We start from the raw sequence: 18,616 nt of genomic DNA on the forward strand, positions 1-18,616 counted from the left end.
AAACTCACTACTCCCTTGATCCAGAAGTGATAGACACATTATTCAGCTAACATCGAATCTGCCCAAGCCTCTGAGAACGCGAGTCTGCTAAGGTTTGATGGCAGCCACTGTGAGATCCCTGGACAGCCACCAGACTGGTCTAGGTAATTCTCACCTTGACCCAATTTAAACAGGTGGCTGATAGTCAACAGGCCCTAGGATCCAAGAGGCATCATTCTTGGAAGTTGTCCACTCTACTTTTGCCCCTAGTTGAATAAAATAACAACAAAAAACTGGATCTCAATTGGGCACACAACACAGATCGTGATCATTTATTAACTAAATTACAGCTGCTTTGGAAAAAAAAAAAAAAAAAACTCAACTCGTAACAATCATTTAAGGGTATCCAATGATTTAATTTCTCCCGTAGATGAAAACCAGTTAAATTTCTTGTTTTCTTCTCCCCAAGAGTGACTCATCAAGGCCATGGTGCTTAAACACAAGTGTATTCCTTTCACGTCTTACTACTCTCCAAATCAGAGTCCATCTCTCCACTTCAGTTATTCTGGAAAGTTGAAAAATGAACATATAATCATTACTCCACATACAAAAAAGCCAAATGCATTAACAGGTTGATGCATTAAAATTCTTTTCGAATTGTTTCAGATATACAGTATCTAAAAGTAAAGGAAGCATATTTAACCCAGATCTGCAAAGGTCAGAGACATAGGCCAGACAAATCATTAGTCTTTTTGGTTTCGGTAAGTAAAAGGCCAATGCTCAATGAAAATAAAAATCAACACAGTCTGAGAATCTCCATTTCTGCATTAGCTGAGGAAAAACCAAGAGACGTTGATTTATCAAATCTAAAGATACTGATCCTAGAATTACAGTCTGTTACATTCCCTTTAGATCTAACATCATTCCTTCAATGTACCTGGAATAAACATGTGAGCAAGGGCAAGTGAAAGGAAATGGTAGCTGGGCCCCGAGGAAGGTAACTTGAACCTCATTCACGGAAAAGGCAAACCCACTGTGCCAATCAAGCAGTTGTCAGTAGGAAGAACCCACCAGACAAACATTTAGTAAATAGTATTAGTAGTAAAATTAATGGAATTTCACAGGTCATCATAGAATTCACGAGCTACGAATATAAAAATATTCAAGGCAAAACTGCTTTATAATATCTGCTGGTACAGTGGTTAAAAAAAAAAGACATGTCTTACGGGAAATTAACAAAGGACAAAAGAAAAGGAACTCAAGGTTCTTACACTGGTTTTCTGAAAATGGAGAAAAGGAATTTAGTTTTTCATACAACTACAGAAGAATGACACCACAACAGGAAAAGAAAGAAGAAAATTAAAAACAAGAACACCAGACTGTATACGTGAACAAACCAAGCCACAATTCCAGGTACCAGTTCTTTTTTTAGTGTCTTTTGGTTTATTCCTACTAACTATAATTTTTTTAAGAAGGGCAGTGCCTTGTATGACAAAACATGCATTTTTGTAATAAAGGCTGTGACACTAATGTACAAAAGTTAAGAGGATTCTGTGATTCCTTATTGAATACAAGCCTAAACACTGTTTTAAATTTAATCCACTAACACATGATTGGAGAGTTTTTAATCTTATGCAAAAATTAATTGCTGTCAGGAGAATACAGCCTCTTGTGTCGAATACTGCACTTGGCTGTGGAGGTGAGCAGTTAGGTCACAGACTTTAAAACAGTAAAATGAAAGCTGATAATCTAAAATATAAAGCAATTACTTAACAATTCAAAGAATGATTGCAAAATATCAAAGGTATGAAGAAAGTTTTGATAAGGTAAAACACATAGTTATTAAAATGCTAACATAACTGAAGAATTACAGCATATAATATCAAAATGAATGTTTGTAGCATTCAATATCTCTGCTTTAAGAACTAACAAATATATGTCTTTAAACAGCCAATAAAGATTAGAAGCTGTTATTAGCCCAGAGTTCAAAAAAAGAAGCAAAAGCTGGAAATACTCAACATCTCTCTTTTTTAATCCGCTCTCAAAAGATCAGGTCCAAGATTTGTTGCAGAAACAGAGATACTAAGACCCCATGGGTTAAATGCAACAAAAGGCACCACAACACAGGCACAAAAGAAACTCTGTCAAATGATAAAGATTTCTGCCAGATTGTATTTGTGTCTTATGAAAAGCATTTTAAAGTTACAATCATTAGAGAATCTGAAAAACTATTTTTAAAAAAGCAGTGATTTCTCTTTGCTGTGAGCAATATGAATAGAAAATCTGATTAATGACATCCTACAACTTTCATATTCTTAGTTTTGCAATTTTTAGTAGATTTAAGCTTTATAAATCAAGAAATTTGGACCTTTATTATTTGACAGTATCCCTTTTATTTAAAAAAGGCATAATTTCAAGGAGCTATTTTCTTTTCAATGCCTATATTTTACACACAATCCATAAGTGTAGGCACATTTTATACTTACCATCATTCATCATTCCTTTTGATTCTTTAAATGCTAAGAATTAGTAAGCCAAGCAGGCAGTTAGTAAGATTCCACAATTAGAAATCAGTTATAATAAACAAATATGCAGTAATATCATGCCAACTACTCTACAAGAAAAAAGTCAAATTAATTTTAAGGGCTATCATTTTATTACAAAATGTTTTTCTGTGGATCATACCCACAGCCATCCTCCAAAGGAAACAGAATCAGCTGGAAATATAGATCTAGATTTAGGTTAAAGAGAGTGAGAAATTTTGCTCTCACTCCATGGTCATAGTCTGTATCTTTCTGAAATGTAAAAAACAGAAATTGAAATTAATTGGGATTTTTGTCTACTGGGGATGTAGCACTTCATCAAGGGGGTGGTATCCTTGTCCACATATCACTTGGTTGGGGTAAGCAACTTTTTGGAAGATGCAGAACAGTGTAGAAGCAATACTCTTAATTCCTGATGAATAATCAAGAAAAGAAACGACAAGACAAGAGAAGAAACTAGATTCTTTTTAAGGAATAGATAGAGCATTCTTACTGCTCTGGGGGCTAGTTTAAATTATGATCTGGTAGTTGACCAAGAAGAATATACAAGTTTTTAATAACCACGTACCATTAAGGGGTTCCTCTACAGCTTTCTGGAAAATATTTAAAATATATACATAAAAATCAAATTGATTGCATGCCTTTTTATACTAAAATTTATGTACAGTAACTTTTAAACTATATAGTAGGCAGTGAATTCTACAGCATGAAACTAAAAGAAGGCAGTGAAGTTAAAGCTAAGCTTGCCAAGTCTAGTTAGTAGTTAAGTAACTGCACTATTATCTTAACATTCCTTTTTGTGCAGAATTTCCTACCCCACTTTGCCTACCCCAGTTCAAGAAATCCTAACTTCCAGAAGCATTAGTAAAGGCAAACATAAATACCAACAGACTAAATAATACAGTTAAACAACAGATGGGAGCAAACCAGAATCATTTGAGTCCTACAAATTGAACTTAGAAAGAGCGAAAGAAAATTTGTTTGGATTTAAAGGTCCAAAGAGGTTGGATTATCTCTAGTAGGGGCTCCTTCAACACTGCTAACTGATAGTAATCAATGTGGATATGGCAAAAGTCTTTTTAGAATAAGCACCTGTGATAAGACAAGCCTCCACATTGCCTTTTTGGCATGCATGTTGAAGCTCGTCAGACTAAGGAGCATATGTAATATCCACTTTCTGCCAGTCTTGCTTTCAGCACTGCATTTGGAGCAAACATATTCTTAAGCTATCATCAATCCTTATGCGGAAGCTGAATACAATATAGTCCTTTCCAGATCCTGTTTCCATAAAAGAGCTCTTGGACTTGTAACCATGATGAGTTTCTATTTATAAAGGCTCCCTCTCCCATTTATCATCCTCAATTTGCTCCTTATCTTGGAATTTCCTCAGATAGCTTATTAAGGTATCTAAGATACAGTGAAATAGTACTTTTAAGGAAGAAAAATGTTTATGAAAATGGGGGGAAGAGGGAGAGAATGAATCATAATTTCAGAACATATATTTTCAGCAATATTTAAGGTATTTTATAGATTATAGTATTTTAATTAAATTCAGTTAATGTAAATCTCTTCCCCTTGTTTTTAAGCATGAAACTGTACACTGTGTAAGCACATCAGGTAAGGGCATATATTGGAATCAGCTTCTTTCTGACAGCAGAGATAATAGCCATTATTCCTACATGTAAACTTTCCAGCTCTGGGTGTGCGGAGTCAACACAATCTTAAGGCATCAATTATTCCATCCCCTTGCTACTAAAACAAGCAAACACGGTTTTTAATACAGAATTGGACCTATTCATGCAAAAGTCATGAAAAGACTTCAACATTCTCTTAACTTGGTGTTACAATAAACAGCGAGCAAATGGGCTCAATACTTTCAACTACCAATCCTCAATCTATACCATCAAGTGACCATTCCCAAATCAATCAAGAAATTTTAACTTACCCTAGGAGGTTGTATTGTCTTCTGATTGGCAGCTGATATAATTAAAAAAAAAAAAAGAATATGCATTTAGGATGGAAATAAATAAATGCATTATGAAGTTTAATTGTAAGATAAAATGTTCAGGGCTAGAATCAGAGGTGCCAGAGACTTCACTGAAAGTTTCAGCTTTGATAATCTATTCAAAAATATAGAACATTCATTATATGCACTGACAGAATAAAATGATGCAAATAATCCACCTACATCAAGTAATAAACATAAACAATTTCTCATTCATGCATGCTGTGTCTCCAGCCAAATCAGCACTCGTTAAGCTTCTTGGTGAGAAAATACATGCCAACTGGAGGCTCTACATCCCTCCCTACTTAACCCAGACAGAGTGTGACAGAACATGGTAACAACCTGCCACCAGTCTGCTCCATCACCCATAGCTCACTGCTCCAGATATCAAATAAAGCTCAGCTAGCTAACAAACCTAAAGAAAATATTCAGACCCCTCTGAGTTTAAAGAATTATCCTAGGCAACTGGTTATAGCCACAATCAAGCCCTTCTCTAAGTATTCCTTCTTAGCTTTCTGAGTTACCCTTTTCACAGCTTCTGAATGGATCAATTAATCAAGATTAGGGAATATAGAAGCATGAAGAGAGTACAAAAAGGAAAAGTGGGTAGGGAAAAAAGAGTTTTTCTTTATAAAAACCAAGCGGGAAGCCCCAGAACAGCTAAATTCAGCCTTAAATGTAGAATCAGAGCCTACACATACAAAAAGCATGGACCAGCAAATCCAGTGAATCACTCAATAGGAGTGTGATGCTGTTGAGAGTTGATTCCACTGCAACCTGGACTGGATGGCACAGGGTTTGCAGATGGAGGCTGCAACCTCACCCCCTTGTAGTTCTCCATGCTTTTTATTTACTACCACTCTCTCCATCCTACAAAGCTTCCAGAGCTGCCTGGAAACAGGGGGGTCCTGAACCAAGGGCAGTCAATCTATAGACTAGCCAGAAGGTTATACTGCTCCCTCAAACAGGGAACATGGCAAATCACTATCTGATAAGATTCTCTCCCCCATTGTAATGTGCACAGGAGATATCGAAAGAAGACTGGAAAGCTGGTAATAAAAAGAGAAGGTGGAAAAGAGAGAGAAAGCAAGCAAGGAGATCAGAGCTTAGAGCTATGGGTAAGAGAAAGCAACGAGTGAGAGGACATTGATAGGATAAAAAATAAGGACATTAAGGAGATGGTGAGCTAGTTGGCTGGTAGGCAAGAATGAACGAACAGAGGAACTATGTAACTATAATGGACCAAAGGGCATCAACTAACTCTTGTTACTGAGAGGGTAATCTGCTGACTGAGTCTTTAGAGATGTAGTGGATTCTTCCAGTTCCTAAACTATGTACCAGTTTCACTTTCTGTGAAGCCCAGTTACATATTATTTGTTTTCATGAGATTCCTGTTTCCATTATTGCCGTCTGGCTCTAAAGTGTGTGACCCTTACCGGAGGCCACCTGAGGGAGGGGCTTGGTCCTTGCAACCAAACAAGAAGGCAACCTCTTTTTAGAGTACTATGGAGTACAATAGATTGGGAATACCAGAGCACCAAGTTTAGCAGCTTCCAAATAAACCGAGCAGAATTATGCAACTGTAACATACAACCCATTTTAACTAAACCATTCCTTATATCTATGCCTTATAAAGGAATAGAGAACTGAAGCGCTATGTAAAATCACATTAGTAATGTGAAGGGTCAGCGACAAGATTTTAGAGTTTATTTTTGAGCTCATAAATGTATTATTCAAATTAGTATTAAGAACTGCCAAGTAACCCGTTTCTTCCCTAATAATGCCTTAAAAATAGTTTGTAAGTTCCAATTCTTAGATCCAAGGGACATCACATTTGGCTAGCCCATTCTGAAAAAAAAAAAAGAGATTTATGAAGAACAGTGATTCAAAGGGATAACAATCAGGGAGACCCAGGGGCAACTGCCAATCTTTAGAGCTCAGCTGTTATCCCACTAATATTACAAAACAATATAATGCATAAGTTAATTTCACCTGAGTTAATACTCTTCAATAGGGATATAAACCCATGTAAGAAAAGAACGACTGTGATTTATGTGCTTCTACCACAGCCTAAGGTATTGGCAGTCATGATTTTTTTAACCACAAGCTGTAAGCATCCCACCTGAGTTTTCTCTGTAAAGCTTCTCCTTGTCATAGCACTTGATTTGTTCTTCTCTCCCTGAAAAGCTTGACCATGGACCATAAATGCATTGCCAGATTTTGAAATTTCAGGAACACTTTTTCTAGTGGTACCAGATTCACTTCTCCCCAGTAATGGGCAAGAAAATATCACTGAATTATATAAATATATATATTTTTAGAATGATGCAATACGTATATTGCATCATTCTAAAATATCTGAGATATTCTGGTAATTATGGTTCCTAACTCCTACTCGGTTGATTTGAACACTATTATATGGCCCTGGACTGCTCTAAAAAAATGAAATAGTGACTCTTATAAATGATGGCTATAAATACCCTATTACAAGTAACAAGCCCAACTTACTGAGTTTAGCTAGTTCCTTTTCATCCTTTATAGGCTCTAACATTATCTCATTTTATAAAACTGAAATGTTTCTAGAAGAAAGAAAAATAAATCCACCATAGCTAAAAAAAGAGTGAGATCACAGAAAATGAAAGCAAAATCCTACCCTTTAAAGTAACAATTAAGGCTACACATTTAAACTTGGAAATAAAGAAAATTATAAAAGTTAAAATTCTCATGGTGATGGTAATCACTCTTAAAGAGATAGCTTGGAATTTTATTTTTTTTAATTATCAGAGGATTTTATTACATTTAGTTCAACACAAACACACATTATATAGGGCTCTTTTAAAACACAGCATCTGCAATGAGTGGATATTATTTTGGAAACATTTACAATTTTTACTTCCTAATACAAATGTTCAAATTTGCAGCCTTAATGTTATATATACTCAGATTTACACATTTAGATCATATAAGAAAAACACATCCACTTTCTTAGTCTACCACATTATTTAAAGAGCAGCTTTCCTGTACCTTTTCTCTTCTCGCCCTTCAATTGACCGAAGGTGTGCCTCTCAATTCTGGTGTCAGACAAGTTGATTTGAAAAGTTAATTTTGGGTATTCCCAAAATAAAATTGGATGAAATTCTTAACTTACACATGGCATAGTTATGTGTTAAACTATGATAAAGAAAAAATAATTTCGGGAATTTTTCAGAATTTCCTTAATTTTAATTTTAAGGTGAGAACAGTAATGTTGCGATTACACTGGGTTCAAAGTTTCAGGGATGTATGTGATGGAGAAGGAGGGAGAGTACCGTCAAGGGGGTGGCAGTTGGACAATGCCTGTTCCCAAATGAGTGGAAATCTGCAGACTGATGGCAAATGAACTGCACATAATTCTCTGCTAGACATGGGTGACATGTGGAAGCATGGGAAGAAAAGAGAGGGCAATCCAGAAAACGAGAAAAAAGTATGAACAAAGAGTTGACCATCAGTCAAAGACACCTAACACGACTCATTACAAATAGATACCATGGGTCAGGCACTCCTGGGGAGCAACCAGATCAGCAGTGTCATCTTAAGAACCAGACTCATGGAGATTAGAAAGCTCAACAAAAATAGAATATGCCTCAACTTTCATGATGCTCACTAGAGCTGTCAAATGAATGTCCTTTTGTTTTAGAAGTCTTAATTGTGTTCTATGGAATTCCATGGCATAAAATCATAAAATTTCACTGAAAAACTACTTTGACTTATGGACATATAAATATAGATACATTTTAATTATTTTACTTGCTTATTTTTTGTCAATTAAAGAAAGGAAGACAAGGAATGTATGACAGAATCAAACTAAACAATCCATCAACAAGGGCTACAGTTTAGAAATAAAGGTAAAATCTATTTGAGTTTTTTGCAAGTCATATGGGAAATTATTTGATGATAATTTGTTTTATATTCATTTTTAGAAACGCACTCATCTAAAGCAATGATACAGTGCTGATTGTTTTACTCTATTAACTTGAAACTTTGGATTATTTTGACAGGCATTGAAGAATTTGCATTACTTCATAAATTAAAAAGGAGATTGCTTAAAAAAAGGGGAAACGACATATAAACCAGATTGTAGGGAACATCTTTAGCTTAGGTAAGACAACAAAGTAGTTTCAAGCACCAGTAAAAGCATTTATTTCTATAAATGTATTAACAATAAGGATACAGTCAATTCTCATTATTTGTGGTATTTATTTTCTATGAAGGCACAGTGAACACTGAATTAGTGCATACTGAGCCATTGTTCCTAGGGGAAATACTGGGTTCTGTTGCTGTGAGCCTCTCTTCACAACATTTTTGCCAACTGACTAACACATGAATTTGTTTATGAGTGTTTTTGTTTAAAGGCACCTTATTAAATATATATTGTTAGTTCATTAATATTCAACTCTTGGCTAACAATACTGTAACTAATGCCTGAATGAAGCTTACCTAACATACGTATTTTCTCTATTATGTACATCATAGCCTTCTTGCAGTTAGGGACACTAGACAGCACGTCAGCACTAAGCTTGGGGCCCACTGCAAATTGCAAAATCACCAACAGAAAGCAAAAAAAAAATGTAAAAAATGTTGCACTAAATATTTTGCAAAAAGGACACCCATTCAGAGGGCAAGAGCTAAAACAAGAAGACAGCGTGTTGCTGTGTTCAACCTCAGCTGGGAACATATCCAACAGGTGACTCAAATTTTTCACCACTCTACACATGTCTACAAATGACCATGAAAGTACTGTAAGTATTGATCTGGGGGTTACAAATAATTTCAGCAAGAATGTGAATTCACAAAAAGGAATCCACGCATAATGAGGATTGACTGTATATGCAGAAACCTGCTACTTGAAAACTGGCCGATTAAATATAAAGTTTAGAAACAATGAAAGGTAGGAAAAGCCTACCTTTTTATTATTTTGGTTTTAACTAAAAATATTTTAAAGTCATGTTTCAGAGGTTGTTGCTATTTAAATTAACAAAAGTGACTAATATTGAATTTTAATTCCTGTCCACTTAGTGGAATCCAAGTACAATATGCAAGAAGAGGAACTGACGAATAGGTTGCGGCAAAAGACCTCTACCATAAAAACAACGGACCAATTAAAAATCATTTTTTCATTAATTAAAATGGATCCTTAAAGATCTCTACCTTTATTTAGCTTAAGAAATCTATGCATTCTAAAACATAAAGCTATTTTCTCTTAAAATAATTTATAACCCAAACTTTTCATTAATTCATATGCCCATTACTCTCCTTACCCCAAAGTATTACACTTTTATTATTTAGAGAATACAGTGGCATTCATTTTAACTTTCTCATTTTTTGAATTATCCATATATTTTTTGGTCCTAAACTGCAAGAATCAACCAAAAGCACTTTCCAAAGTATATATTTTAAATTCTTGGCATAGTTCAACAAAAATAAACTTACCCACAAATTTCATATAAACTAATCCAAGTAATTCTGCTAGAGCTATGATACCCAAGCCTGAAATCAGAAGAGGACCCTGCATGGGGGCACACTCTGTAGAAACAAATGAAATTTATATTAGAAATTCACATGAAACAACTGACCATTTTAAAAGAATCTACAATAACAGTAATATTATCAAGTTTGTAACGAGAGTAATTCTTTTTCTAATTATCAAGGAACAAAAACTATATCTATATTTTCATTATTATTAACTGAGTCAGTGAAACAACTCCAAATTATTATAAATAAAAAACCCTTGTTTTATAACATTTACCTTATCACATATAGACAAATGGAAAATAGTGTGTAATGCCTAACACTTCTGCTTTGGCACCAAGTGGAGCCTGGTTATTTAAAAATAAGCATAGCAATATGGCTGCTGTAACAGTCCGGCTATAAGTTATATACAGCCAATATTCTAGTAGCAATGTAGAAAGCTCTATTCTCAGTGGGGAAAAGATGAAAGTCAAAAAAAAAAAAGCTCTGCCCAAGAGAAATCTCTAGTAACCAAAATAGGAGGACAGAAGAATGTGACCCTTACCTGAAATACAGAGGCTTAGTCCAACCACAGCAAGTATATAACCCAGCACCTGAATAATCAATATGGCAATGGCGAAGGAAGACATCCCAAAAGCTGGAGAAGGAAAAGGATATAACGGAAGCATGTTAAGGGTATTTAAGAAGCAATCACTCCTACTTGCATTTTGTGCAGTCAAGAATGATCTCCAATGACCAAAGAATGACCCTAGAATTCCTTGTCAGATAGTAAATCCTTTTTTCAGTGATCCAAACCTTTCACACAAGTAGTCAGCTCCAGACTCACACTCATTCAGCAGCATTTTATTTTCATGGTTAGCCAGCTAGACTGGCAATTTTTACCTCAAATCTTCTTAGAACAATGCTGCTTTTACCAGACTTGTACACTTTACAACGTGGCTATTGCATGTCTTCTTCACGTGCATATAAAATTGCTCTGGTGCAGAGAACCAATATGCAAACATGACACTTAAATGTCTAGTACATTTAGGAGATGTGTGATCTTAACAACAAATTAACCCCTTTCGAATGTACAGACAGGCTCTGAGACCAACAAATAAATGTGCAATTAGGAAAAATAGACTCTAATAATAACAAAAATGTTAGCTATTTACTCTCAAAATGCAGAGAAAATGATACTAATTATAGTTTGGATATCTATAACATCTTCTTTTAAAACTACAATGTTCAAGCCTACCAGTAACTATGAAAAAATATATTTCCACTGTTTGTGACACATAACCCTGTTTGTACAAATCATCTTTTTGATGCAGAATATTAGCAAAAGAAGAGAAAAATTGTGTTTAATATCTACTTATAACTTAAAAAAATTAAAAGAGAAGATAAAAAGTCACTAAAAATTATATACCAAAACTTAAAATCCACTGATTAGCATGAAATACATATGAAAATCACTTTGTATAAAATAATTGAATGCCTTAAAAACCTAAGATAAACTTAAAATTAATCTGAATGAGTTGTTAATTAAACACAAAAATATTTTCACCAAAAATGCTGTTTTATAAATGAAAAAGGTAGGAAAAATCTTTATATAACAAATACTCACCTGTCATAAACACACAGTACTGAAGTAATATTAGTATCACAGTGGGAATTACAATTAAACCAAGTCCAGAAGCATTCTTTATTGAATATTCACCTGTAAATACATAAAAGTCATATTTAAAATGTTTCTCTACATATATCCTACTCTCTGGGAAGTTAAAGTACTTAATTTTTAAAATATATTAATATCAATACTGCTTTTTATTATTAAGATCAAACTTAATCTCAACTTAAATTTCAACATCCATATCTCAACATGTCAAAACTTTAATTTGGCTCTTCCTCCTAACTACCATACCTAATTCCAAATGAGAAACGAATTTTTTTTTTTTTACCAATCCCTTCATTTGCTATACTCATTTTGTCCCATAGTCAAATCAGTTATTCTTTCAAGTTATCTTCTGAATTCATGTCTTTCCTTCCCATTCCCTCACTAACTACAATTGTCAAATTTATGTTCCTAAAACATTACACCTATACTGCATTCTTTTTAAATAACAGTGATGGCTTTCTACGGACTACCATTTTGAGACCTAACATTCTTTTGCTTTCCTTTCCATCTGCTGTACACCCTTATTTACCAATGCACACTCCCATACCCAAATGCTATTGTTCTTGCAAACAGACTGGTTTCCCATGCTTATTCCCACTTCCATGTCTTGGCCAATAACACTGGCCTCTTTAGAGGGTTGAACGGTGGCTCCCAATGTATGTCCATGCCCTAATCCCCGGAACCTAGGAATGTGACCTTAAACGGCAAAAGCATGAATATTACCTTATATGGCAAAAGGTATGGTTAAATTAAGGATCTTGAGCAAAGGTGCTTACAGTGGATTATCTGGGTGGGCCCTAAGTCTAATGACAACTGTGCTTATGAGGCAGAGGTAGAAAGAAATTTGACACAGACATTCAGAAGACACAAGAGAAGAGGTGGTGGCAATGTGGCCATGGGGGCAAGACTGGAGTGATGCAGCCACAAGCCAAGGAATGCCTCTAGTCACCAGCAGCTAAAAGAGGCAAAGAATGGATTCTCCCCTAAAACCCCGGGAGGCAGCATGGCCCTGCTGATAACTTGATTTTGGACTTTTGGCTCCCAGAAAGGTGACAGAATTTTTGTTGTTTCAAGCCACCCAATTTGAGGTAATTTGTTACAGCAGACCTAAGAAAGTAATACACCCTACCCTGGAATGCCCCATGAACATCAACCCTGCCCTTCTTTATAGAAACTTTATACCTTACCTGGGATGAGAAGAATGGCTCCAACAATGATGACTATGGTGAGTAATAGTCCAGCAACAATTAGAAGAATGGTCTTCTCATTAGTACGATTGGATTTATATTTAAGTGCTTAAAAAGAAACAAAGAATACAGGATTTCAATCACAAGGAATGGAGCCATTTCTCTAATTAATGAAGTGTGGAGACAAACTGACAACTTACTATAATCGAATAACTTCTGAGAAGAAGTAACTCCGTATCGCATCAAGCTACCTCAAATCTTTTTCATAGTAAGTCAATGGATAAACAGTGTCATGGCAGTGTAACTACAGATATGTGGCATTCTTTAAATTAAAGAGTGGAACTACATACACGAGGGTTTCCTCAATCTTGGTATTACTAACATCTTGGACTAGACAGGTCTCTGTCCTGTGCATTATAGAAATTTTAGCAACATCTTCAGTTTCTACAAACTAGAGGCCAGTTGTAACAATCAAAAATATCGCCAGACATTTCCAAATGTCCCCTAAGGAGCAAAATTTCCCCAGACTGATAATACTGATAGACATAATTCTGAAAGGAAATAAGTGGCTAATTGGCAAGATTGAGAGAAAGAGAGCTTTGCTCCACATTATATAAAATTAGTATACCATCTACTTTGTTTTGGAAAAGGGGATAGAATAAACATTGGACAAATTATACCCTAGAGAAATCTTCAGGAAAAAAATGCTTAAATTGATTCAACAAAAATAATTTAATAATAATAAACTACAAAGATGCAATAAGACTCATCATACATGTTATCGTTTCTGATGCTAGCTCAACTGTACATTCTCTGAAAGGGTAATGGAAGAGACAAGCCTAAGATATTATTTCTTTTACTATATATTCAGCTTCTGGGTTTTGTTTTTTAAAAGTTAATTTTAGTTAAAATTAACTTTTCATAGAGATATTTGTTTAAGGTTAACCTAAAAGCAAACTGAGTAGCAGAGAGAAATAGAGCATGTGATTAAAATTTTTCTGTGTGCCATCAACACAAGGATATTCTACATGCTAGTAATCAATGGGTGACTGTCCTGAGGGAAATGAACAGAATTTTAATGTTATATTTAGTTTTATTCCCCTAAAATGATAAATGCACAAAATATTGTAAAAACAACAAACGCAATTCTGAATGACCTTGGTAATAACCTACATTTAAGGTAAACTACAGGCACTTGAAGATTTTTGAAATATCTACCTACCCACACTTTAGATTTTAACTTCAACTGTATAATCTCTTCAGGGGAAGAAGGAGTAGGTAAGCAATTAGCAAGCCTGAAATTGAGTAACTGAAATCTATATTAATGCCAAAAATGTTAAGAAACTTCATATAGCAAGTTCCTCAAAATTTTCATTTCTTCTCATACCCTTTTCCAACTTTGGAACTTATGTGGCTACTACTCAGTCATTTCTCTGCTTTTTTATGAGACACAGAGTAAGTTTTCACAGCTCTTCTATTTCCTAGGCTCAAACACTGGTTAGGATGAAATTGAGTTAATAGGTCATAAACGACATAGAAACTCAGGTAGAGAAAGGAACATTCTCCAGACATATTAAACACTTTTCATTGTAATCCCACGAACACTGTTATCTACATAGAGCTTCAAAGTTCTGCAAAAGTTGATAAAATAGAAGCTGTTTCAAATGTACCTCTCCATCAATCAAACATTCATAAGCAACTCTTTCAAGTTTAATTCGATATATAAAAGAGCTACAAAGATCAAGCAATAAGAATTCATGTTAGAGTACAGCAGAATTACATACAAAAATGGCTGTTAAAAATACGAGTTTGAACCTCATATAACATTCAACCTCTTCAGGCTTAGAAAAGCTGTATGTGAAAAATAATGACAATAACGACAATAACAGCATAAACAAAACAACACAAATCCTGACAGTTTTCAACCAAAAAAAAATGGCCTTTTCCCTTTGAGTATAAGGAGGTAACTTTAGTTGCTGTCTATTGGTTCAACTACTATTTATATTCAAGGCTGCCTTAAACACTTCCTTAAATTAAGCAGCCATTTCCAACAAACATATTAGTGGGATCTACTTAAATAACCAGAGGATATGAAACAGTATTTCTCCATGTTTTCTTCAGTGAACCTTTATAAAGAGTTACTTTTCACTCATTTTCTTTGCTCCCAAGGGCCATATTTCAGGAGGTCCCACAGCAACTGTGGGGTAGGTATCTTGTTGTCTAACCCAGTTGTCAATTTTTTCAGTGCAGCTAAAGGGCAAGAAATCTGATACAAATGCCATAGAACCCAATAATACCCTGGACTTTTTACTGGTAATCTTTTCTTGTCCTTTAATAAGTGGATCTTAACAATGAAATTTATCAAAATGCTAAATGTAACACATAATATCAAGTAATTCCCAAAATACTTAGCACTAAGATAAAGATAATTTAATATGCTCTTAACAGCAGGCTCTTGCAGACTTCGTAGTTCAATTTTTTCTGGCTGTTTGGCAAGATAACCTATATATACCATTTAAAAAATCTGTACTTTCAAAGGTTTCCCTCAGCTAAATGTATTGAAAATCAATATACAAACTAAAATACATGGGAAAAAAAATAGCATTTACATTTTTAACAGAAGCTCATAATCTCAGGCCTGCCTGACACAGGAAGACCAAATATAAGGACAGACAATATCACATTTTTGTCAACAAATAGGAATTCTAAAATCATTTCTTTTGTATCTGTAAAATAATTAAATCTAGCAGCCTACTTCTAAGAAATGAGCTAGGCTGCTTTGTTCATTCCTTCTACAAATAATTACTCTGTTTCTATGACATATAGGCCTTTTATTAGTCCAAATGAAGGTATAAGTGGAAGATTCATTTTTTTCAAGAATTATTTATTGAGCACCTACTAGGTGACAATCATTCTAAGCGCTGGCAGTGAACAAGAAAAGAGAAACACTCCTGCCTCAAGGCTTATATTCTAACATGTGAGCAAGTGAGTGAGTGTGTGTGCACTGGGGGTTAGGGAAGGGGAACTGTTACTTCCAGATCCTCTTCCTCAACTAAATTAAAGGTGTGGGTCTTCTCTAGCCTAAGAAAGTTCTTCCAGGTATTTAGAAACAACGACAAGACCCAGTGTCCATCTGAAGAAACAGCCAATGTTACGAATAGTTACTTTATTAAGGTTTTCTCATCTCCTTGTGATTGATACAGAGCACACATAAGACAAATGCAGGTTGTGACTGATGAAATCTACTGAAATTACTGGGTCAACATGACAATCAAATCACATCGATTGACTTAGTTTTCGAGATACTACCAAGAATGGATAAACTCATAGGCCCACACAGATGATAATTCATGCCAATAGAAAAACAAAAATCCAAGAATTCAATGCCAGAAGGAAATTCTGGACATGTTCCAAGATATGCTATTTAGATGGTCCCTTTATAAGTGATTAGACAGTGGAGACAGGAAGGTTTACCAATGACATATAATGCATATCAGATTAAAAACAAATTATAAAGGGAGGCATGTGTTTTGTTTTGTTATTATAGTGCTTTTTCTGGTAACTCCAGGAAAATAATTTTAGGATTTTTTTGGCTAACTATTGGACTGCAAATCAATTTATTCTTCAATGGAGGATAAAGCATACCTGATAACTTTAAAATACAATTTTCAAAATTTTTAATTATTTAAATTTTATTTTTAAATTATTTAACATAGTTATTAAAAACAAAGGCTTTATGAAACTAGTACTGATGAAAAATGAATAATGGTGCCATTACTAAACTGGTTATTTATCAGGAGCCAACAAAAATGATTTTATAATAAATTCCATACACTACTCAACCTGCTTTGATGAAACAATTCCGCTAAAATGTTTAGTAGAAAACTTTCTAGTCTATAAGGACACAGAAATAAAAGAGCCCAGGCTTTCTGCAACAAACACCTTAAATATGAAAGATTAAAGAAGAGGATGTACAACACACTAACTTCTTCGCCTTTGTTCCAGACTTTCCCTGACCTGTAGATGGTTCACAATTTCAGAATTTCACAACTTCAGGAAGCTGAGACATTTGAATTTGGAAAGGGTCTAGGGCAGTAGCAACTAAAATGCTATAAAAGAGTAAAATACTGAAATATAGTTTTGTTTGGTTTCTCTTACAATAAAATCAGATTATTGGATAATATCTTGTTTAGTAATATAATGCGATAATAACGTAGACAGGACCATTACCGAGATTATTAGATAGAATTCACAAACTCAATAACAAAGTCCTATTAATGGGGCAATCAACCAGGTAGCTCTGCAATTACAGATGATATAAAGTTAATCTGCTCTGTAGAATGATCCTTGTAATAATATTTATTGCAATGATATTTTACCTTCCTGTATAGATTTCTCCTGGTCCAAGTCAGTATATGCCCTCAACGCCTTCAGAATGGTTGTTCTAATATTACTACAAAGAAATTCCCTGTTCCATTATTTCTTTTAAATGTGCTTTCATGCCTTAATTGCTTTCAATATAAAGCTAGTCCTCAAGATTGAACTCAAAATACTTTGTAGGAGTTCAAGCTGTTGTGACGGAGAATTTTTTCCTTGAATTTCCCAACAATGACTTCTACAGGAACATCTGACCAAATACCTCTTACCAAAATCCTTGCATATTAAGCTTGACTGGGGACTAGAAAGTTAGAAGAAATGAAATGAAAGATGCCTAAAATGCACAAATTTGATGTAAATAATAGGTAGTACTCACTTTGTACATTTCTGATATACATGAATTTCAGTTACCACAATATATTAACTCTAATATCATAAAGAACAAACTTCACTGCTATCTCTTCAGTCCACAAATCACTACATAAATAACAGATGTACATCATGATCAGTGACCAATCACATCACTTCTTTCAAAACTGTTGGTGATTGGTCTCTGTTATTCAGTTCACTCACAGACAGCAAAGTGTGTGGCTTTGTTACCTCCTTGCCACCCAGTGACAAACTATGTGACCTTTTACAATGGATAATCAAAAGAAGAAACTGAGCAACAGCAATGAAAGAACAAAGAAATGAAAAGTGATAATGCTGTAAGTAAAACTCAAATAGAATTGTGGAGTTATATAAATAGAGTTATAGAAGAAATAGCTGATTGTGGGAATGTTGAAGACAGTGCCATTCAAGATATGCAGCCAGAGGAACTTAATGAAGTCAATCATCAGCATCACTGAGGGAAGCAGTTATAACAGGAAGAATGAAAATGTCCCAGAGGAAGTGACTCTGGTAAAAACCGTCACGGTATAGAAACTCTTGGAGATATGTGACAATATTAAAAGTGCAAAACATAAAATGCTGCAAGCTGATACTAACTTCGAAAGGAGCTGACAATTTACCAAGGCATTGAAAAGATGCTTACTCTTTGTCCTAAGTTAAAAGAAGAAATGAAGGCAAGCACTGTTCAAATTATTCTTGTTATGTTTTTTACAAAGAAATGAAACACTCTAATTCCCAATGTTTTTAAAATTTTAAATTACAGTGTACTAATAGTTTTACTGTTTTTTCATTTTTTTTTATACATTTATAACTAAAAAGAAGATAGTTTTTAATGTTTTGACAAAAAAGTTTTAAAAGGTCATGGAACAAGTGTAATTTTTTTCATTTATTATTAAGTTTGCTTTACAGAGTTTCAGCTTACATCGTCATTTTTATGGTCCCACAGTTCTGTGCAAAGTAAGAACTCCTG

General features: G+C 34.4%; 1 protein-coding gene across 3 annotated transcripts in view; it reads right to left on the minus strand.

Annotated features, from left to right (window-relative positions):
- Window positions 1–279: 279 nt before the first annotated feature.
- The window catches only part of CD47 (CD47 molecule), a 75,769-nt gene continuing 57,432 nt past the window's right edge, over window positions 280–18,616 (minus strand). Inside the window, exons 4-11 of one of the 3 annotated variants that reach the window (XM_037835137.1) lie at window positions 12,880–12,987; window positions 11,642–11,734; window positions 10,580–10,672; window positions 9,997–10,089; window positions 4,468–4,499; window positions 3,091–3,115; window positions 2,466–2,498; window positions 280–544 (exon numbers count right to left, since the gene is read on the minus strand). In XM_037835137.1, coding sequence (XP_037691065.1) covers window positions 540–544; window positions 2,466–2,498; window positions 3,091–3,115; window positions 4,468–4,499; window positions 9,997–10,089; window positions 10,580–10,672; window positions 11,642–11,734; window positions 12,880–12,987 — 482 coding nt within the window. In that variant the 3' untranslated portion in view covers window positions 280–539. The remainder of the gene's footprint in view (window positions 545–2,465; window positions 2,499–3,090; window positions 3,116–4,467; window positions 4,500–9,996; window positions 10,090–10,579; window positions 10,673–11,641; window positions 11,735–12,879; window positions 12,988–18,616) is intronic. The other 2 variants (XM_037835142.1, XM_037835148.1) reach the window with 2 other exon arrangements.

This window comes from Choloepus didactylus, chromosome 1, assembly GCF_015220235.1.
Source record: "Choloepus didactylus isolate mChoDid1 chromosome 1, mChoDid1.pri, whole genome shotgun sequence".
Classification (NCBI taxonomy): Eukaryota; Metazoa; Chordata; class Mammalia; order Pilosa; family Megalonychidae; genus Choloepus; species Choloepus didactylus.